Source organism: Vanessa tameamea, chromosome 31, assembly GCF_037043105.1.
Source record: "Vanessa tameamea isolate UH-Manoa-2023 chromosome 31, ilVanTame1 primary haplotype, whole genome shotgun sequence".
Classification (NCBI taxonomy): Eukaryota; Metazoa; Arthropoda; class Insecta; order Lepidoptera; family Nymphalidae; genus Vanessa; species Vanessa tameamea.
Window position 1 is genome coordinate 3,155,093 of NC_087339.1, and position 22,744 is coordinate 3,177,836.

Genomic DNA, 22,744 nt, shown 5'->3' on the forward strand with positions numbered 1-22,744 from the left:
TTTCTACTGAGTTTCACTAATACAATTCTATAAAATGACGATTCAAAAGTGCTTGTGAAAGTCTACTTGAATAAAGTATATTTTGATTTTGATCTAATTCACAAAGATGTCACAATATAAGATATAAATCTCTCCTGTCATATTATATCGCGTTGGTTTGCCAGTGGAATGAAGCCGTTTGAACTTGTTGGCAGCGTCAGTAAGTACCGATGGGTTACGTTATAGTAAGCTATAAAAAATTCATTCAAGAATTGGCCCTACATCAAAACAGTATTATATATATTATTTGGTCATTTCAAAATGCGGTTTTATCTCCTTTACAAAAATCAGTGAGAATTATGTTGTGTTATTTATGTGTGTGTGATATTTGTACGTGTTAACATTGTACATATAAAAAAAATTTTTTTTTTTACGTCATCCAATGTTCTAAATTAAGTGCTTAATGTGACGCGTATTGTTTAAAAAGACAAATTAAACCTATTCGACTATGAACAATGTATCCAAATTGTGCAGTGATTTTAAATTTAAAAAAAAATGTAGAATATTTTTTTAACGATTTCAATAAAATTTATTAAAAAAAAAAAAACAAATTATATAATCATTACTGCAAAATTAAAAACGCAGCTAATTCGTGGACTGAACTATTAATTTTGTTGCTTAAAATTCAGCTATCAATGATATAATAATTAAAAAAAAAAACAAAGCTAAAATATCATTCGGTATTTAAATTTATACATTCATGTTTGAAAACAATAATGATATTTTATAAATAGAGCTTTAAATATAAAGTATTCTATTTTTAAATAATAATTTTAAAATTAGTTCTAATTATGTTATTTGAGAATAAATTCAATATTCGTTCCATGATATATTTTTTTAAATATAAATGTCAAAACGTGGTCAAGAAAAATTCATCAAGAATATATTATGTTTAAGAAACAAATTAATTTTATTTAAATAATTTGTTGTTGTTAAAAATTATGTTTATTGTTTAGTAGAATTTCGTAAATATTTGATAAATTTTAAATTCGATGTAGACAAATGAAAAACTCACAATTGATTTTTAAAATTTTATTAAATTAGATATTTTTTTAAATATAAGTACGGACCTAATAAAAATAAATGCCTATTTTTAAAAACAATAATACAAAATAGACAAAAATAATACAAACGATTTTTCGATAAATATTTTTAAACGTCATTATTTTATGAGGTTGAAAATTTTAATAGATTTATTATTAAAAAATAAAAAGAATAAACAATCAAACTGATTCATAAGCTTAATTATAATTGAATAAAAAAATCGTTTGATTCGTTTTCGAAATCGAATAGTTAGGTCTTTACTAAATAAAGCATTTCGATTTTTCGAATACAACTTTAACTTAAATTATATTTGTTTCTAACAAATTTTTTTAAATAAAATTTAACTTCAAAAACATCATTACGGTAGTCGTTAAGGAGTTCATTGACGTTTATTTATTTTCATTAGGACAACTAACAGCAGATACAATATTACATCAAAATAAAAAAAAAATACATTTCAAAATTATCAAGGCAAAAGTTCTACTACTTCAGCCTCAACGTGCACTATCATATTGCACAATATATATTAAATATATAAAATAAATATAAGCAATAATTAGACATAAGAAGTTATAAAACATTTTTTAACTATTATATAATTAATAAAACCAATAAAATATAGCGTTCAAATATATATTTTTTTTATTTAATTACTAGCACTAGTTTGAAATAAACTTTATCTTTTTTTAATACAAATTTTTCTTCTCTCCATTTAACGACAACTATAAAACATTATTTATTTAATTAGGTTCATAAATGTATTTTTTTATCGACACGTTTCTAGACTAACGAAACTATTGAGATTCTTGCCGGTGGTACTCGCTGGAATATATTCCGAACCGGTGGTAGCCTCACTTAATATAGTTTGTTAAATGACGATTCAAAAGTGCTTGTAAAAGCCTTAAAAATAATTAAGTATATTTTAATTTAAAAAGGGTGGAATTTCGTTTTTTTTTTCGTGATAACTTGGCTGTGCGTCGTGATACGAGAATTATGATAAGATATTCATAAGATCATATCCAAAAATCAGCCTTCTCAGCTCATTTGCATTTATCGGTCATTTTTTTGTATTTATATTTTTTTGTATGTAATTAATGACTGGACTATTGTTTTAACACTTATCTATCTCTTTCTGACATAACTGATTTGAAATTCGAATGTAAAAGAAAGAATAAGCTTAACATTCATCCCTTAAACAATATTTACAGTTTAATTCATATTGATTCATTTATGAGTCGAAGTAAAACTAAATATTAAACTTATAGAAGTTAGTAAGTTTTTTGTTAACAGTACTTATTTCATATTTCAGTGGCCTCTACGATCCAGTATTAGACGATACGGAGTCGTATTATGTACCGATAACAGAAGAAGATTTACAAACGACTAATGTTACAGGAGAAACGTATACTATTAATTATGCAGATAGACAAGATGTGGAACAAAGACATTTTGCTAACGGTACGAAATCTGATACAACTTACGAAGATCAAATAAAATCTAACCTAAAAGATGCATTCCTACATATCGATATTGATGATCTACCTCCTTCGGCCCGATTCAAACTTCCCATATCTGATGAATACGATCCTGAAGGCAAAAAGATGTCGAAATTACAGAGATTGTATCAAAATATATTAAATATTGATCTTAAAAAAGTATCGGAACAAATGAGGCTAGGAGGAAATGAAACTGCCAGATATGCGGAAGAGATAAGATCGGACATAAATAAGGAAATCGCTAAAGAAATATTGAGACAAAATGAAATGACCAAAAAAGAATCTATATATACGGAAAATAATAAACAAGATTGGGATACAGTAAAAGAAACAGCCTCGAAAATTGTAGAAAAAAGTATCAATAAGGCTCTGACAATCGCAGAGACGAAACTAAAATCTGAATTCGAAAATACTGAATATAAAATACATAAGGAATCTAATGTCGAAAAGATAGAAAACGAATCAAACTTAGTCAAAGACGTGCGAATAAAAGATATCAAGGAAAAAAAAAGAACATCATTCGATAAAAAACAGAAAACGGTAAGCTTCAGTGAAGATGTAATCAAAGAAGTCAAGAGTTTAACCGAAGAAATAGAAAATTACGAAACGATGAACGTGGAAAGTGAATCTAGATTAACAGCTGAAAAGAGAAAATTATTAACAAGACAAGATATCGCAGAAGCTATAAAACCGGGCACCGTTCGTGATAGAACTGAAAGATTTAAGAAATCCAATATAATAAAAGACATTAATAAGTCTGATAGTAAATATGAAAAAACCGATATCAAAGAAACGGAACAGCTATCGTCAACGATTAAACAACATGGCACGAGGATATCTAATATCAAAATAGCGCAACAAAGAGTATTCAACATGGGAGCACAAACAATACTAAATATTCGTCGCGCAACATATCCTTCCATTGGAAACGTATTATTAAAAGCATTTCTCGCACATGTTACTAAAGTTATGATAAGATTGTCTAAATCTGTGACATTTAAGCCTCTTCCATATGTTACTAAAAGCGACGATAAACAATTTAATGAACAAAGGAAAGATATAAGAGAAAATGTTTTTTCGAAAGCGTTAAAAGATGGAGAACTAATTATAAAACATAAACTATCTGGAGCTAAAATAGCTCAAATAGAAGGAATGAAACCCGAGGAACTAACCAAAAAAATGAATATTGTCATATTGGAACTTCAACGAAAGTCGGGAATTGAGGAACAAATTGATAAAAGTGATTCTGTTAGAATGGAATTCGATACAGATAATTTCGATAAAAAAGAATTTGTTAAAATGGGTTTCAATAAGGAAGGTTCCGATCAACAAGACTTTATTAAAATGGAATTCGATAAAAAGGTATTTGATAAAATGAGTTCCGATAAAAATGAATTTGATAAAATGAGTTTTGATAAAAACGAATTTGATAAAATGAGTTTTGATAAAAACGAATTTGATAAAATGGGCTTTGATAAAAAAGAGTTTCAACAATATGACACATCTAGAAGTAAAGGTGACGCAGCAGACGACGCTCCGGGTACATATTACCAAAGCTATACTACACGTTGTGATAACAAACAAAACAATTACCAGACGTACGAGACAACTAAGACTCAATCAATGGAAATTAGAGAAATAAAAACTGAAAAACAATGTTCAGAATTCAAATCGACGAAAATTGATTCAAACATTCGTAATGAAGAGCAAAATGAAGTAAGATACGAAGACGGCAATATAATTTACATAGCTATAGTAGAAGCTCATGTTTATACAAACAAAGATGCTATTTTCGAAGAGCATTTAAGACGAATGTCGGAGAGTAAAAAGCTAATTGAAAAAACGGAATTAAGTAAACTTAGCGATTTATTGGAAACGACTGATAAAATGAATATTTATGTTGCATTTGATGAAGGTCGTAAGCTATCGTTCGCAAGCGATACTATGATACCTACTGAAGAAGATTCGTCATTGAGGGAAATTGAATCACAACCAGTAAAATATATAAGAAATGCAACTGATTTCGAGCATGTAGCAAAAAAACTTGCAGTTCAAAATATAACGCAAATTATCGAACCTCTACTTCATATGGAAAATAAACAATACACTAGTAGTAAACAGGCTCACGCGGTATTTGAAATTCCGGTTATATCGGTTACTGAAACGACAGATGTCTCAGCGGAAGAAAAACAAGTTTATTTCCAGGCCCAAGTTTTCGTAACTCAAAAATCGTACGTGTCAGTTGAAGAACCTCGTAAACCAGTTGTTGAAATAACAGAAATACCAGTCGACGAAGAAGAAAGTACCGTTCTTGAAGAATCAAAAGTTATCGTGGAGTTACCGGAAACGGCAATCGAAACACCAGTGAAGTCCATTCCTGAAATTTCGGAAGTAATAACAAAAGATGACGAAGTAGTTGAGATTGTCGTATCTGAACCGAAAACATTTGAAGTGCAGCCTATTATAGATATTACAGCAAAAGCCGTCGCGGTTACTTCGGAAGTTCTTCCTGATGAAGCCAACTTAGAACTTTTTGATGTTCTTAAGACTGCTGGCAAAACTTCAAATACTGTTGTAGAAAAAACATCAATGTCTGTAGCAGAAACTACAACAACGTCTCCGGAACGTAGCAGTGAATTTTTAGGTATTACTGAAACGCGTAAAGAAACCGCTACAATGAATATCAATCAAAATATAGCTACTGAAATTTCACATGTTTCATTTGAAGAACCAAGTAACGAAAGTATTATGGCACAAAAACCTCAGTTTGAACAAGCGAAAGTAGCCTTAACAACTAACGTTGCAGCCGAAGTATTGGAAATATCTGTTCTTGAAAAAGAACCAGAAACATTTGACATACCTAAAATCAAAGACAAGAAATCGGATTCGTTAATGGAAAATTTTGTTTTTTCTGTTGCTGAAACTACACAGGAAATTCCTATCGAACCAAGAAATGAACCAGTTGGAGAAATTAAAACTACAAATCAAAAAGCAAGTTTTCAAATCCAAGAATTTCATGCAACTGAAGCAAGTATTGTATACCCATTAGAACCGAAATACGAAAATTTAGAAATAAAGGATATAGCAAAAATGCAACCCCTACCTTTAGTAGAACAAACGAACTATACAGTAGCCGAAACATTATCTGTATTACCAGAAGAGACAAGTAAAGAATTGGAAGTAGCAATAGCATCAAATCAACATGCTAATATTGGTATAGAGGAGTTTAAAACTGCTGAAATTATAACTGTGTCCACAGAAGAACCTGTACATGAAAATCTTGATATTCCCAAAATAGTTGAGAAGTTACCACAGTCTTCATTGGAAAGTTGTGTCTTAACTCTCGCTGAAGCACAGACTGTAATACCTGAAGGGCCTAAAGACGAATATTTCGAAGTTCTACCTGTAACCACGAAGCAAACAAAAGTATTAATAGAATCACCGTCATTAACAATTGCCGAGTCACTGGATATTTTACCTCAAGGACCCAAAGAAGGTGTATTTGACGTGACTGAGATTTCACAAGAACAGCCTCATGTTGATTTAGATGGTTTAAAGCCTCTTAGCACATCCACTGTATTTGTCGAAGAACAACACGAAGAGTTTCAAGTACCACAAGTTGATACTAGGGTCCCACAGGCTTTAATGGAAAATCCGATTTTGTCGGTTCCTATTTCGCTAGCTATTTTTCCTGAAGGCCCTAAAGATGCACCTTTTGAAATTGATAAAATAACAATTTTAGAACCTAATGTTGATTTTGAAGAATTCAAAGCAGCTGCTGTCACCATTGTAGCTCCTGAAGAGCCCAAACAAGAAATCTTAGAGATACCAAAAGTTGAGGGAAAAGTGCCACTATCTGAAATCGAAAGCCCTCGACATGCTCTTGCTGAAACGTTAGCAATAATACCAGAAGGTCCAAAAGCTGCAAGTCTCGAAATAAATAAATTATCAGAAGAAAAAATCAAAGTTAATTTTAATGAATTACATTCATTAGAAACCATTAGTACGTCGCTAGGAGAGTCTGTTAAGGAAGATATAGTAATTCAAAACATAATTGAAAAACAGCCTCAAACTAAATTACAGGAAGTGAACTTAAATATTGCTGAAACGTTTACTATAATACCAGAAGAACCAATAGATCAAACTTTTGCTGTAAATAAAACAATCAATCAAGAAGCGCACATTAATATAGAAGAATTAAAAGCTGCAGAAAGCAAAATCATTATGTTTGAAGAGACCATTAATGAAGATTTAGTGTTACCACATATAAAAAAATCTCTTGAAAAGCAAGTAAATGTATCATTGGTTGAATCGACTGCTACTATGGTTGCAGAACAAACAGCTGTTGCAGTAGCTACGGAAGAATCATTCAAATATTTGAATAAAGAACCAGTGACAGCAAAAACGCGCGACGTAAAGCTTGCAATAGTCGATGTGTCAGATGATTCAAGAAACTTCGAAGACGTTGACTTGAATTACACTGTCGAGTTACCTAAAGAACATGATGATAAAGTTAATGAAGTATTTGCTGAAGTTACCATTACTAAACAGAAAACGCCACCCTTAGATGTGTACGCGGAATATGAATTTAACGAAAAGAAAACTGAATTAGATTCCAACGTATACAAATCACTGAAAATTTTAAAAAGAAAAATATTCAATCAATCTATGGACGAGAGTCTTAGTTACACGGCACTTATAACAGATGAAGAATTTAATAAAAAAGTCGATGAAGAGCTTCTAAAAATAATATCATCAACAAGCGAATCGTCAGAATTTATTAAAAGTGGTGATATAAGTACGTTTTCGTTTTCGTTAGCATCATCAGCACTAACTCCTCTAATTGAAGAATACATGTTCAGAATTAGAGGTCCGTCGTTGAAGAGATTTCAATACATAGAAGATGTTTTTGAAGAAGCAACATTCAGGCTAAAGTCTAAATTTCAATCATCAACCGTTGAAAACTTCGATGCAAGTCTAACATTGATATTACAGGATATAGCAATATCACAGCTTCATTCAGAAATCACAGATGTTGGTATAGAAACAATGGAATATAAATCCGAAACAGATATAAGTAAACAATATTTCGAATCTCAGAAAACGTCCAAATCTTTAGAAACGAGCGTTCAAACTGAACAAAAAAGTTTACATACAGATTTAGCTATTGCAAGCGCAGCGACGAAACAAACGATCGAATCTGGCATAGATGTAACCGTGTTAGCGATTGAAGAAGAACCCATTATTGAAGCAAGCGGACGTTCAAGGACAGTTCGAAAGACGAAATCCAGTAAGAAACCATCAGCGGTAAAAGCAGAAGCACTACAAGCTGAATCTAAAGCTAGTACAGCTAGTAGAGTTGAAATTTCAGACGCGAGACACATTGAAGCCATGGAAAGCGAAGCTTATTTACATTCGCAATCGCTTCAAGCAAGTATGGAAGTCAGTATGGAGAACAATCTCAGTATGGAAGTAAATCAAAAACAAGAATCACATACACAGATGTCTAAAAGAAAACATGTCGAAGCGAGCAAAGCGACCGCGTTGTCTACAGAAGCGGATTACGATCGTGAATCGATGATGTCAATCGAATCCGTTTCGAAATCGAAATCGTTGGCATCTGATGGGGGTCTGTCAATCAAAACTGATTTAACTGATGAATCATATGAAATCACAAATGGTCTGATATCACCACCATTAACTCCACCGACACCATTGACTGATGAATATATATTTAGACTCGAAATCCCACTACCGGAAGAATGTGAATTCGTACCCAGGGATTGTTCTTATAGCCCTGAAAGTATAGAAGATGAAATTATACTAAGAAACGGTTTAATTCCTCACATTATAACCAGAATAGAACGGATCATTTACAGCCCCCCTTTACCTACACCTCCAGGTTCACCAGAACGGCAAATTATACCGATTTATAGGAAACCAGCATTAAAAGGGGGTTCGGACGAGAAAACAATCAACGTAAGCTTTTTTAAATTCCTCAGTTGATACGATATTTATACAAAAGTAAATTTCAAATCTAGATTTAGTATACGAATTAAAGTTAAGTATAATCTAATAAGAATCAATATTAATATTAGTGTTAATGAAAAAAATTATTCCATGATGCAATAATCGGTTGGGGATGTAAAGAAATCTGAACCTCATGAGATGCTGGCAGATGTGTCAGATAGAAATTGTACTGAAGAACTTATCATTAATGAAAACCAATCAATAAATATAGAAGGGGGTAGGGCACCCAGCATACGGGTCAATTTCACGCCCAAGGCGCGCAAATATTTGATTCACATAGTGCTAAAAACGCATTTGAGTTACATAACTACTGATATTCTTGACAAATTTAAAACGTCATTTGTGCAATCGTGATACAAAGGAAATTGAATATATTTAACATGTTAAATATACAATTTATTGTGGACAATAACATTGCTATTGAAGACTTCGCTAATTTTATATAAAAATAAGTTCTTTAAACATGACACGTGCAAAAGATCTGTTTCGAAAGCATCAACTCATGTCTCTGAAGCATTGTGTACATCAAAAAGCACAACAACTGTACGTCAGGAAAAATAATTCTATACAATTCTAATTAATAAAGACCGTTCTTATATACATTAAAGCCATTTAGGTATATATATATGTCGCATCCTCCGCACGTTCGGGGTCAGATCGCTCTTCCTCCAAACCTCCAAACTCGGTGCTCAAATAAAACCGTTAACGTTTTTCTCAATATCTTATTTTCACGGAACAAAATCGGTAATGACAAATTAATGAATGACAGACCCATCAAAAATGCAGTGTTGCCGTTTCGCCAAATCGACTCCATGCATTTGTCCACTTGACATTTCGATATCGAGAATTTATTAACTAGCAACACCGAGGCCTAGTTCTTGATCGTATTAACAAATGCGTTGCTCGATCCTCGACATATATATATATATAAATAAAATTGTTACTGTAAATCTTGACTGAGTATGATGGCACGAATCCTAGCATTTCTCCGTTGCAATCTAATGATCTGTTGTAAAATAAACCACGAATGGAACCAATGAGAGATGTTATACTTTGAATAATGATTGTATTATTACGTCCAAGTGTTTCAATGGCAAACATACTTAGATGTAATTTGGAAGAAATAGATAAAAATGATCTCAGATTTCAAGCTACACAAATGACGTAACATTATCGACGTGACTAAAAAGTCTTTCGTAAGTCGATTTAAATGAAAGCTTCACTAAAATATACGAAAACGCAAGATAAGACACGTTTAAAGAATGACAGATTATAAATATCAAATAATACAACAATCAAGGATACTTTTTAAAGCTTGCAACACTGTGAACAACGAACCATAGGTAAGTAAACAAAATATAATCGAATTCCAGTTTGTTCGTCAATTTATAAGATACAAGAAAATACATAGATATAATAAAAAATAAGTGTCATAGGGCTTGCGTTTGGAACAAAATTGCTTTAGCTATATATCTTGTACTATACCCTGTACAAGATAGCTTGATCTTTTTGACATTTACAGTTATAGAAAACAATGGAGACAAAGAGAGGGGATGGTGGTACAGGTGGTAAGGGGGCATAACACTTTTTATTTACGTGACGATTGAGCCGAGAAGGCCCAGTGGTTCAAACCCAGGCAAGAACCACTGAATTTTCATGTGCTTAATTTGTGTTTATAATTCATCTCGTGCTCGGTGAAGGAAAACATCGTGAACCTGCATGTGTCTAATTCCAACGAAATTCTGCCACACGTGTATCCACCTATTGGAGCAGCATGGGAATATGCTCCAAACCTTCTCCTCAAAGGGGAGGAGGCCTTAGCCCAGTGTTAAATTTACAGGCTGTTAATGAATGAAAATAAAAAATGTCGATTTCTGCCAGTTCACTCAACCGTAAGTCGCGTTAAAGAGCTTCGTTCTAAAATCATTCATTTGTCTTTTCAGGTAAACACAAAATCGTCAAATTATTAATTTAAATGGATTAAAATCAAGATCAGGTATTGATCCAACTTTATTACTATGATTTAGCAAATAGAAATAGAATATCTTCAGATCCAAATGTCAAGCTGGAACAGCAAGTAGCACAGATGAAAGCTCAGCTTGCAGCTCTCACAGCTTCCAAACCTCATTCAGCAGAAAATGAAGACTTTGAGCTGACAGATCAAATAAACCAGTCGAATGGTGATTATTTATTTTTATTTCTACATATATATTTATTTGTAACCCTTCTGAGTTAGTAAGGTTTAGCAATTAGTATTGGTGTGTTCCGGTTTGAAGTGACCCAGTGTAACTACAAGCATTGCAGAATTGTTAAAATTTCTTACGGCATATATATCTTTGGGCAGTGATGAACACTTATCATCCAGCTACCCATTTAACCACGTCTACTTTATTTTGGTTGCTATTTAAGTTAACCGTCGTATACGGTATGGTGGTGTAAGTTTTATGAACATACCGTTGTGTTTGTAAGGATACAAAGTTCGTCTAGAAAAAAACCTGGAGATCGAAATTTAGTATTGTTGTGTTCCGGTTTGAATAATATGAGCCAGTGTAACTACAGGCACAAGGGACCTAATAAATTAGTTCCCAATAATAAATTGTCTATATGAAGAATGGTCAATATATCTTACAGGGTGGTGCTGATCACTTGAGGGATATATTAGGCCGTCTTTATACAACCATTAATAATAATAATAATAAAGCTTTATTTATTCCATGCATAATAATAAACTATAATAATTATTATAATTTTTTTTTTTTTTCTTTTTCTTAAATTAATATAATATTCATTAATTATTTTAATGCATGGAGCCCGTTCGGGTAAAAGCCTCCCCCAAGGACTGCCATACTTCTCTGTCGTTAGCTCTTTCAAGCCAGCTTTCATCTGCGCCCGCTACAATTTCTTACAACCATTACACAGTATAAAACAAAGTCGCTTACCGCTGTCTGTCCCTGCGTATGCTTAGATCTTTAAAATTACACAACGGATTTCGATGCGGTTTTTAATAGATAGATTGATTCAAGAGGAAGGTTTATATGTATAATACATGCACAATACGGTAGAGAAATACTGATAATTTTAGAGATTTCTGAAGTGATGTCTATATAATGAACGTCCCTGATTAAGCATCGATAAGGTGCTTTTGCAGTGTGTGTTTTAATTAAATAAATTTTATTATTTTCAGATACAGACTACGAAGAATTTCGAGAATTTATTTAAGGACGCTACTACGTGACTGTTATGATGATTTTTGATAAGTTTAATTAAAAAATATTCAATAAATATAATTTCTTATTATTTGTATCTAACCCTAACACTATAACGTAAGTGATTGTTTGTTTGTTACGGATTAACGTCGTAACTCATCATGATACAACACACGCGTTGTCAAGAGATTATTGTAAAATAAGAGACTCGGTTCTTTTAGGTTTAAAGTTTTTTTCACCGAATAAATATTTTAACAGACCGTCATGGAAAATATTAAATTGACTATCATTTGAATTGAGTATTACTGACCAGCAGTCGGCAACATCTTTAAAGATTTAGCACAAAACGGGCATAAATACCCCCCTCTCAGGCTTGGTCGAAGTGGTGAGCGGAAACTTGTATTACGTTAAAGATTGCGGTTCAAGCTCCTGTCAAGCACCTATGAATTTCCATGTGCTTAGTTTGTGTGTATGAAGGGAAACATATTTTTTTATGATATAGCTTGGTAAGTAGTCAGAACCGCCCATAGACAATGGCGCTGTAAGAAATATTATCCTTGGGAACTTCAATATTATGTCCCTCGTGCCTGTAGTTACACTGGCTCACTCACCCTTTAAACCGAAACACAACAATGCTGAGTACTGCTGTTTGGCGGTAGAATATCTGATGAGTGAGTGGTATCTACCCAGACGGGCTTGCACGAAGCCCTACCAGCAAGTAACATCTTGCATATTACCCTGACCAAACTTCAGATAGCTTTGCGTAAATGAGCGCCTCATACTAGGTTACATGTTACGGCGTTCAAATAATTCGTCAAAACGTCAGTATTTTGTCAAAACAGCGATGAGATTCTTTAAGATTTCTCTTCGAATCTCGCTCGTTAAATGTTGACAACTGACTCACGGTCGCCATTTTGATGCTATGACAGGTTTTGTTTTGATTTCATTTCAATGTAAACACATTCATCTACATTTGGCGCTAAAATGAAGAAACCTTTTTTTTAATGTTTTTTTATTTCAAATAGTTATACATACATACATCAGTTTAGTTAGAATTGGAGTTTGTCGATAACATTTAACTTAAATTTTGTTCACATTCTTAATTATTTTTTTTTTCTTTTTCAACCGTAGTACTGCTCACTAAAATAAATTCATTGTTATATCGTAAAAATTTGGTAAATTTCAATGAAGAATCCTCGTTGATTTTCTGCACAAAAGAGCTCTTCAAAATGAGACCATAACCGATCATTTATGTGCAGCTACCGTCCCATAATCACTGGGACAAAAATTGGCTTACCTTATAAATATATAAGACTAATGTTATAAATGCGAAAGTAACTCTGTCTGTTTGTCTGTTACTCTTTCACCACTGAACCGAACTTGATGAGATTTGGAATGAAGCAAGCTCGAACTTCTAGAAAAGACATAGGCTACTATTTATACGATCAACCTTTAAAACGCAATCAGAACCTCGGATTACATCTAGTATTTTATAATTATCAACATCAATGTAGCATATCACTTCCTGACATTTCACGCTCGTGTGCCGTGATGAGATTCGAGTTTATTCTTAAGAAGTTCACGATTCACGATTTTTTATAAGAAATCCACGAAAGTGCTTGATGATAATGTAATCTACGTCCATTTTTACAGTTTAGTATCTTATATGCTATGCCCAGCTATGGGATATGTACAGATAAATAGTTTAACACTTCGCTCGCTTTGTCCTGAGTTTTCATCTGTTGTATAGTATTAACTGTATTAAATTTCCGTTATTAAGGTCACGTAAGCCATTTTGTTGTACCTTACGTTGTTTAGTATTTGTATTTCTTGTCGGATTTGTATATTTTTTTAAATTTAAAAATCCACTTCCAGACAATAAAGCAGTGACATTATACATATTTTGACGATCCCGTGGTCGAGTAGTGTTTACACCGGTTTTCATGGGTACGTCACTCCGAGGTCCCGGGTTCGATTCCCGGCCGAATCGATGTAGAAAAAGTTCATTAGTTTTCTATGTTGTCTCGGGTCTGGGTGTGGTACCGTCGTTACTTCTGATCTTCCATAACACAAGTGCGTTAGTTACTTACATTGGGATCAGAGTAATGTATGTGATGTTGTACAATATATATTTACAGTTAACGCACTGTCAAAATGAAACCTAAATTCCACTTTAAATAAATACAATTAAATTCAGCTTATTAATTTTATTTATACGAGCAATTCAACCCCGAAACGGATCAATTTTCTATAAATAAACCAATTTAACAAGAGATAGTTTGGCTTGAATTCAATACAAAAAAAAAAATTGGCAACGCCTTCGAAATATTTAGTGCATACACTGAACTTGCCTCAAACAGTCGCCTCTTATGTAAGTCCTTATGTATATATCAACCCTCGCTTTGTATATATGTGTGTGCTTGTGTCACGAATAGTGCAATCATATTTCAGTTCACGGACAGTCGTGAAATGTTAATGTATTTATAAATAATACTAGTAAATTATGATTGAATCGATTTTGGGGCGCTAGGCAATTCATCCCCTCTTTTATCACGATGCCCTTGAGTGAGCCAGTGTAAAATTTCGATACTATTAGTGTCATACTGTATAGTTATTAATAAAGCCCCGGTTATGTAGGATTATATTTCGCGTGTGTGAATGAAATGCCTATATATTCATAAGCAAGTGACAATGACATGCTATGACAGTTCAACGTACGGAATTCTTCTAGTTCCGTGATCTTTTTGATTAGTACCTTGTTTGGGGGACGATGTATTGGCATTTATTGAGACTAGCAGTATGCTGCTTGATATGTTTTTACAAATGTACTTTGTTTTACGTTAAATTAGAATTATTTTGTACTAAATAACGGACGCAACAGTTTGAGAACAATTGAAATTGACAATATTGTTATTAAAAATCTATTATACCCTGTTCAAGTCAGCTTGATCTTTTTGACAGACGGGCTAGTGATGGGAAACAGAAAACATAACATATATAACAGTCGATGGAACGATGGAATGCGTAATTCAAATTAGGATTCAATTTTTTTTAACTTATTTTTCTAAGTGTTATACCAGCCAAAGAGACCCCAACCAAAAGGACCCCTGTTCGTAACAATAACATAACAATGATCTTTAATAAGGATTTTTGTAATCGATATTTGTAGCAGTTACTGCCTGTTATTCGCGTCCCTACCGTCCGACCGACGTAACATCGTACAAGCGTATATTATGTTCAGCGTTTCTATTTAAATTTTACTTTGAAGCAATAATATATAATAGAAAAAGTCTTAAAATTTTCGGATAATGACATGTATTTTTTAAAAATATTATTACAATTTTTAAAATCATTAAATTAAGAAAATAATGTGTACGTCATTGTAAACTTATGTCGATCAGAAAAATTGACATCTGTCAAAAAGATCAAGCTATCTTGTGCAGGGTATAAAAGTCTTAATAATATGCACTGAAACCGTTTATAATAGAAAGAGACAAAGTATAAGAGAAAGAGAGGGATATAGTCCGTTGACGAGACATAACGCTGCTTCCTTACGTGACAATTTCTGTCAGTTCACTCTACTGTAAGCCGCGTGAAAGAACTTCCTTCCAAACCCAAATAATTTATTAAAACAATTTCGAATCGTATGTTTTTTGTTTTAGCACAGATTGAGCTCGAAGCGAAGTTAATAGAAGTTACACTGCAGGTGCTACGAAATGGAACGAACGTGTTTAGCAAATCAGATTATGAAAGCAGTGGACAGCATGATCGGTACGCTATAAATTAAATAAAATTATTCTCTTGACGTAATCATACCGAAAACATTTACAATGTTTCGGTCACGTTGCTCGTCGTCCAGATAATCTGGAGATAATATTTGTGTTCGCCAAAATTGAAGGGAAAGTCCCCGCGAATCTAGCCGCTGGTGTGACCAGCTAAGAGAAACCAAAAATCGAACGAAATTGAAAAATATCACAACCAACGCAACGCTGACATAACATCTTAGTTCCCAAGGTTGGTGGCGCATAGGTGATGTAAGGAATGGTTAATATTTCCTACCATCAGGTGGCCCATATGCTCGTCCGCTAAAGAATGCCATAAAAAAAAAAAGGATTTTCAAAACGACCTTCATTATTAACGACCATGAAGTAGAATTCTTCATCTAGTAGATCATTAGACTCCAGTTATCAAGGAGTTCAAAACCCGGATAAATTCTCAGTAGTAATACTTTGATAAGGATGATGATCACGGACACATATGCCGTTGGTCCTAGGCTTGAGCCTATTTTTATCGTATTTGCGGTTCCATCGGATTGTGATGGTGAAAGTTCTGAGAGTACAATGTAGACACACGCTTGTATACTTTAATAAGCGACGTATCATCATCATCACCATCCTCCTGCCCTCATCCCAATGTTACTTGGGGTCGGCGCAGCATATTCTTCTTCCATTCTTCTCTGTCGGACGTCATCACACAAGTAACAATCTTTTACACAATCCATCCATCGTTTCTTTGGTCGCCCCCTGCCTCTATATCCATCCACGTCCATGCTGAAGACCTTCCTCACAACATTCCTCCGCATAACATTCTCATACCATGACAGCCGGTTTCCACATAGCTACTCAATATAATATATATATATCTTAAATATTAAGAATAAAATGTCTGTTGTATAAATTGAACAATTTATTTGTTAGATTTTAGGGCTTTGTGCTAGTCCGTCTGAGTAGGTACCACCCACTGATCAGATATTCTACCGCCAAACAGTATTCAGTATTGTTGTGTTCCGGTTTGAAGGGCAAGTGAGCCAGTGTTACTACAGGCAGGTTACTACAAGAGACATAACATCTTAGTTCCCAAGGTTGGCGTATTGGCGACGTAGGGAATGGTTAATATTTCTGATTGCGCCATTGTCTATGACCGGTGGTGACCACTTGTGATCATATATCATAAAAAAAATTTAGTTAAAAACACATACTGTGATAAAGTTACGACATTACAGTATATCAATGTTTTCTTATGATATTTTCCTTCGCCGTCGGACACAAAATCTATAATTCTATGCTAAAATTATGTAAATGAGAAAGTAATTCTGTTTGTATGTCTGTCTGTTACGCTTTCACGCTAAATCACTGAATCGATTTTGATGAAATTTGTTATGAAGCAAGCTTGTACCAGAAAGGACGTCTATTTTTTATACCTAAAGCATGTTAATGAGCACAAACTATTAAATATCAATTAATTAACTCAACGTAATATATCTTCAGATCCAAATGCCAGTATAGAACAGCAAGTAGCACAGATGAAGGCACAGCTTGCAGCTCTCTCACAGCTTCCAAACCTCATCCAGCAAAAGGTGGAGGCTGTGAGCCGACAGATCAATCAAATCAGTCAAATGGTGATTATTTATTTTTATTTCAATATATAGATATTCACAGGGCCTTAAACTCCACAAAACAACAATACTTAGTCTTGTTGTCTTCCGGTTTAAATTGTGAGTGAGCCAGTGTAACTACAGACGAAAAATGTGAGGCTCCGTATTCACAAAAGTGTGACTAGACATACTAACGCCTGTGTCTATTACAAAAAAAAAAGTCCAGCGAAGATCTGCTGATGTTCAGTCATAAAAAAAAACTTTAAAACGACAAAATGTACAGTAAAATGCAAAAAAGGCACGGGCAACTCTGAGTCCGTGGTTGTTGTAAAATTAAATATAAAGGCAGATCTCCACCTCTATCAGGATAAGCCATTTGTTTATTATTATTTTTTTTAATAAACATCAATTACGCAATATCAAAATTATGAGGAACAAGGGCGATTCGTCGCAGACGTGTTAGAGCTTGTTTTTGACAACTCCACAATAATGGCGGCGTTCAACATTCCCGCCAACCAACGATACGACGCTTCACCAGACCGAATACCTGTCAAATCTTGTTTCCTCGTAATTTAAAAGATGGCGCTAGCAATGCGCCGTCAAATTAAAAAAAATATATATGCACAAGGAACATAACATCATAGTTCCCAAGACTGGTGGCGCATTAGGAATGTCAAGTAAGGTTAAAACTTCTAACAGCGTCATTGTCTATGGTTGTGACTTACCACCAGGTGGCCCATTTCACGGACCAACTACTTAATATTGGTTCTTATTTAGATTTAACGTCATATGCGGAATATTGATAAGAGATTTATTACCATAACGTCGGTTTGCAGGAATACAAAGAAGTTCGACAAGAAAAATATCTGGAGATCAATAAACCAAATCCAGGTGAGTGATTGCGTCATTCGAAATTAAATAGAAAGTCCATTTCTCCCCTTTAAAGTTAAACTTTCCAAAAATCCTTTCTTAGAGGACATTATAAAATAAACCTATACTCTATTCCAACCATAAGAGGAGAAAGGTCAAATAAACAACATTTGACAGCAAATTGACGCGATAATCATTGATCGAGCTTGATTTAACTATGATATTCACTATGGATTTGCGAAAACATAGACGTTTTGACGTCGACGAAACTGTAATCGGAATTTTGGAAGTAGAATTCAAGTGGATATAAGTAGTTAAGTGTAACAGTGTCGTATTATAAATAAAGATATATTAATCATAAACTCTTAGCAGTGCACAATATAGCCGAGTTATTACATGAAATACGTTAATCTAAGGTTTGTTTATCTTTATTCCTACTTCGATTGGAACAGCATATCAAATGAAATATTACAATATACAATTAAATTAGTTTTGACTGAGCAACAGTAAGAACCAACGACTTTAAAACTATATATAATAGACATAACTATTGTTAATACATTATTATTTATAATAAAGACATTAAATTTGTTGTTTTTTTTTCGGGTTTATTCTTCAAATATAAATATCCAATTCGAAAAAATTGTTTATCTATATACATATATCAAATATCTGTGCTCATGTATTTATACACAGTTCAATTTGTAATATATGTAGTTAAGTGAAGCGTTTACGTGTGTGCGCGTGGCTGCGTCCCCGCCGGTGCAACGCCTCGATTAAAACAGTGTGTAATTAGCCTCGTGGTTTAACTGACGCAATCCTACTCCTTAACATATATAACATACCTGTTTTGTCTTAATGTTACTTAAATAAAATGAAATGTTATTGCTGTATAATCCGTTCAATACATTCAAATTATCTATTACAAACAAACGAATCTTTAATCAAAATATTATTACGTACGACTCGGTCCGTACGGTCCACGCGAATGTACTTTTATCGTTATAATAAAACCTCCTTGTATAACACTTAAATACCATTTAAAATCCTTCTGACGTAATTATTTTAACTTCAATAACATTAGACTTTCATACAAACTACCATTTCCTGTTGTAACCCCAAAAGGGCAGGGCCGGATCTACTGTATGGCTTTTTGGGCTTCAGCCAAGGGCCCCGTGAATTCAAGGGGCCCCCAGCTAAGTAAAGTCAAGCCAAAGTCAAAAATTGACGATAATGTGAAAGAGTCCATAATTTTATTAAATTAAACAGATCGTGTGGTTCGCAGCGCTGCGAGTCCTGCAATTAATCAAACCCATTCAATTAATTTAATTCAAGTCTACGTTCAGGTGTATCTTAAGTCGGGTTCCTAAGTAGTATTAGCCCAGGGCCCCCTAAACTCACGGTCCGGCCCTGCAAAAGGGAGTTAAAATAGATAAATATTTTGTATAGCAATTCGTAAAAGCAATTGTTTTTAAAACTGAGTTATTAGTAGATATGGGCGGATATGAGGCTAATTACACTGTAAACATGTTAATTACACATGTAACGACTATAATACGTATTCAACTTTGACAGAACTAAAACAAACGAACCAATTTTACTAGCTTAGTATGCGTGACAGCTACGCTTGATACGTCATACGTCATACTACTTTACTAGTGTGCGTGTATTTTTTTCCAAGCGTTCTCAACTTTGACAGTCTAAACATGTAAACATAAGGTTAGTATATTGAAACGAACATATTGGCTTTTGTTACAGAGAGGGTAACACATTTCGAGAAACATCCAGACAATAATAGAGTTGAAATAACAGAGATCGACGTACCGGAGAATGAGTCGATCGGACAGAGAGGTAAAAAGATGCAAATCCGTGTGACGAAGCCGAGCTTGACGGAAGACGAAGTCGCGCTCATGAAGAAAGAGGAAGTTAAGAGAATGTTGGAGAGCAAAATGAAGAAGGAGCAAAACAAGGTGAGTTATTTACAATATAGGGGGTTTAGTAAATGGGATTCCTGATGGCAGTCACCACAACCATATCACTGAAATTAGTCTTACAAAGTTCTTCGTATCCCAAATACAACATTTTGTCAATAATTCGATGTTAAATAAATCCGACGACCTCCGTGGTCGAGTAGTGTGTACACCGGTTTTCATGGGTACGCCACTCCGAGGTCCCGGGTCCGATTCTCGGCCGAGTCGATGTAGAAAAAGTTCATTAGTTTTCTATGTTGTCTTGGGTCTGGGTGTTTGTGGTACCGTCGTTACTTCTGATTTTCCATAACACAAGTGATTTAGTTACTTACATTGGGATCAGAGTAATGTATGTGATGTTGTCCAATATTTATTTATTTATTTTAAATTTGGATACCTCACTATCACTTTAATTTTCATTTTATATATCACTTTTTTATACCAAATCCCTGACGACCTACAGCTAAAAGGCTAGCAAACCGCAAGCGACGACTAGTACATACAACATCAACATAAACAGCCTATAAATTTCCCACAGTTGGCCTCCTCTCCGTTTGAGTAGAAGATTAGGAGCATTCCATCACGCTCCAATGCGGCTCGGTGGATTCACATGTGGCAGAATTTCGATGCAATTAGACACATTCAGGTTACCTCACGATATTTTCCTTCACCGCCGAACATGAGATGAATTATAAACACAAATTAAGCACATGAAAATTCAGTGGTGCTTACCTGGGACCCGCAGTCATCGATTCAACCTCTCGGCTTTTACAACTAGTACATACTTCATTATTATTACAGAGTTTTCCGTCACAGATTACTCTCCCATATCTTCCTGACATATATCATAGATACCAATACGAATAATAGAACTAAGCAAAGACAATAAGATTAACAACAACCCTGATGTCTTCAAATCGAGAGTAAACAGGTATCTTCTAGGCAAGCGTGCAACGTAGATCGTGACGATGCTAAATAACAGGCAAGACAACGACAAACGCTAGCCTTAGCCTAGCGTGACGGGTAAAAAAAAAAAAAGATTAAGTCATAGACAATTTTACTATTTTTACTATTTTATTTTTTTTAATTATTTGACGTAAATATATACTATTTTCTAATGGTGTATAATAAATTTTAAAATAGATATTTAACTGAAAAAATATTTATAGGAAATTGTCCATCGAGTCAAACTTGAACAAGAACCCCAGACCCGAGTCAAGCCATCGCCTATGTTCGGCCCCGCCCCCCCAGAAAGGCCACTCGTCCTCCCCGGTGGAAGGAAATGGAAGAAATCCAGGGAATACGACGAGGAGTTGATTCAGGAAACGCTGACCGCACAAGCGGAAGTTATCAAAGGCAACGCAATTGGGTAAAGTTTAATCTATTTATCATGTGATCAACTTAAAAACTTAATAATACTGTACCCTCATTTTAAGAACGTTATTATTGTGACGTCAGAAATCACACTTTTGGCATAAACAATTATTAATATCTTTGCGATCAAAATTTAAACTTATAGAACTGTTTTTTTTTTATTCCATAGAGTAAATTTCATGAAATACCAAAAGCCACCCAAAGGGCTCGATCATTTACAACACTCCGAAGTCTATAAGGCGATACACAATATGGACGAAGCGCCTCCGAAGAGAGTTGCTATGCTGATGCCTTCCATCGCTGAAGCTGATTATAGAGAGGTACGATAAAAAAAAATGTACCTGGTACACGTGATAGAAGTGAAACTTTTAAAAATATATACCTCCCTTTCTCTTTCGCTCGGCGACAGATCTTTCGTCTCTTTCATGTGACAACGTTGTTGTTGTCAAAACTTAAATAATTTATAGCCTTTAAAATAATTGTCCTTTAAGAGATTTGGTCAGCCTTTTCTATTGTTTTTTTTTTTATTAATTCTCTTTAATCTATAATTTTCATCTGTCATTAAATAATTAATCAGTTTTATATTTAAGTACAGTAGAACCACGATTATCCGAATTAATTGGGACCGAGGCTAGATCGCATAAACGAAATGTCGGTACTTTGGGATGAGATCGAACAAAAACAACACCTTTTCACATAAAAACTTTACAAGCTATTAAAATTTGACATACATATTAAAATATAAAACATTGTAATATAAAACACCTAAAAAAAGTCAAATGCTACTTTAATATGATTTTTTTTATAATAATTGATAAAATTTTCCAATAATCCAGATTCTACTGTACTTAAATTAAACATAGATTCGCCAAATTCGAACAATCGATACGAAAACTACTCGAAAGATTTAATATAAATACTTTTTATTTTATTTCAGAGAGCTCGTTCGATGTCACCGTGTCCGAATGGACGGTAGGAACATTTTAACTGTCAGAAGTGAAATAGATAAAAAATGTATTTAGTTTACAAAAAGACCAATTAATAATATATTTAATGTATTCAATTATAAATAATTACGTATTTTACACATTATATTACAATAATTTATTAAAATTTATTATATTCATAATACTTAGCTAATTATTATGATCTTTGTTATTTTTTTAATAATTATGAAATAAAGCTCTAGGCGAAAGAACTTTGTATTTTTATTATAACATTATTCATAGCATAAACATAAATATTATATTGTTGTTAATAGTTATTAAAAAAAATTTTTTATTAAAACTGATTATTAATATTTTTTAACAATTGATATCATTTTTTTTTTTCTTGTACTGG

The 22,744-nt window shown here is 33.5% G+C and overlaps 2 protein-coding genes and 1 long non-coding RNA gene across 4 annotated transcripts; all 3 read left to right on the forward strand.

The window, feature by feature from the left end:
* The first annotated feature begins 218 nt into the window (after positions 1 to 218).
* On the forward strand, positions 219 to 9,039 carry LOC113391365 (uncharacterized). Its single transcript, XM_026627299.2, has 2 exons — positions 219 to 329; positions 2,393 to 9,039. Exons 1-2 carry the CDS (start codon positions 301 to 303, stop codon positions 8,583 to 8,585), a joined length of 6,222 nt encoding a protein of 2,073 aa, XP_026483084.2. The 5' UTR covers positions 219 to 300; the 3' UTR covers positions 8,586 to 9,039.
* A 470-nt stretch (positions 9,040 to 9,509) lies between these two features.
* Positions 9,510 to 11,891, forward strand: LOC135194523 (uncharacterized). The gene is made up of 3 exons (XR_010309800.1): positions 9,510 to 9,952; positions 10,553 to 10,789; positions 11,794 to 11,891. It is a non-coding gene; the product is annotated as an uncharacterized LOC135194523 (long non-coding RNA).
* A 2,246-nt stretch (positions 11,892 to 14,137) lies between these two features.
* Positions 14,138 to 22,589, forward strand: LOC113391391 (uncharacterized). Of its 2 annotated transcripts, none has more exons than XM_026627344.2 (8): positions 14,138 to 14,186; positions 15,478 to 15,586; positions 17,083 to 17,213; positions 18,026 to 18,080; positions 19,818 to 20,029; positions 21,199 to 21,398; positions 21,573 to 21,723; positions 22,341 to 22,589. In XM_026627344.2, the coding sequence occupies exons 2-8, from the start codon at positions 15,532 to 15,534 to the stop codon at positions 22,377 to 22,379; spliced, it is 843 nt and encodes a 280-aa protein (XP_026483129.2). In that variant the 5' UTR covers positions 14,138 to 14,186; positions 15,478 to 15,531; the 3' UTR covers positions 22,380 to 22,589. The 2 variants fall into 2 exon arrangements, with proteins under 2 accessions (XP_026483129.2, XP_026483132.2); XM_026627347.2 differs by having other exon boundaries at positions 14,147 to 14,186; positions 15,483 to 15,586.
* Positions 22,590 to 22,744: the final 155 nt, after the last annotated feature.

Coding starts and splice junctions, on each gene's coding strand:
- LOC113391365 (XM_026627299.2), top strand. CDS start 301: ATGCGGTTTTATCTCCTTTACAAAAATCA. Junction 330..2,392: donor TATCTCCTTTACAAAAATCA/GTGAGAATTATG, acceptor TTCATATTTCAG/TGGCCTCTACGATCCAGTAT.
- LOC113391391 (XM_026627344.2), top strand. CDS start 15,532: ATGGAACGAACGTGTTTAGCAAATCAGATTATGAAAGCAGTGGACAGC. Junction 18,081..19,817: donor GATCAATAAACCAAATCCAG/GTGAGTGATTGC, acceptor CTTTTGTTACAG/AGAGGGTAACACATTTCGAG. Junction 21,399..21,572: donor ATCAAAGGCAACGCAATTGG/GTAAAGTTTAAT, acceptor TTTATTCCATAG/AGTAAATTTCATGAAATACC.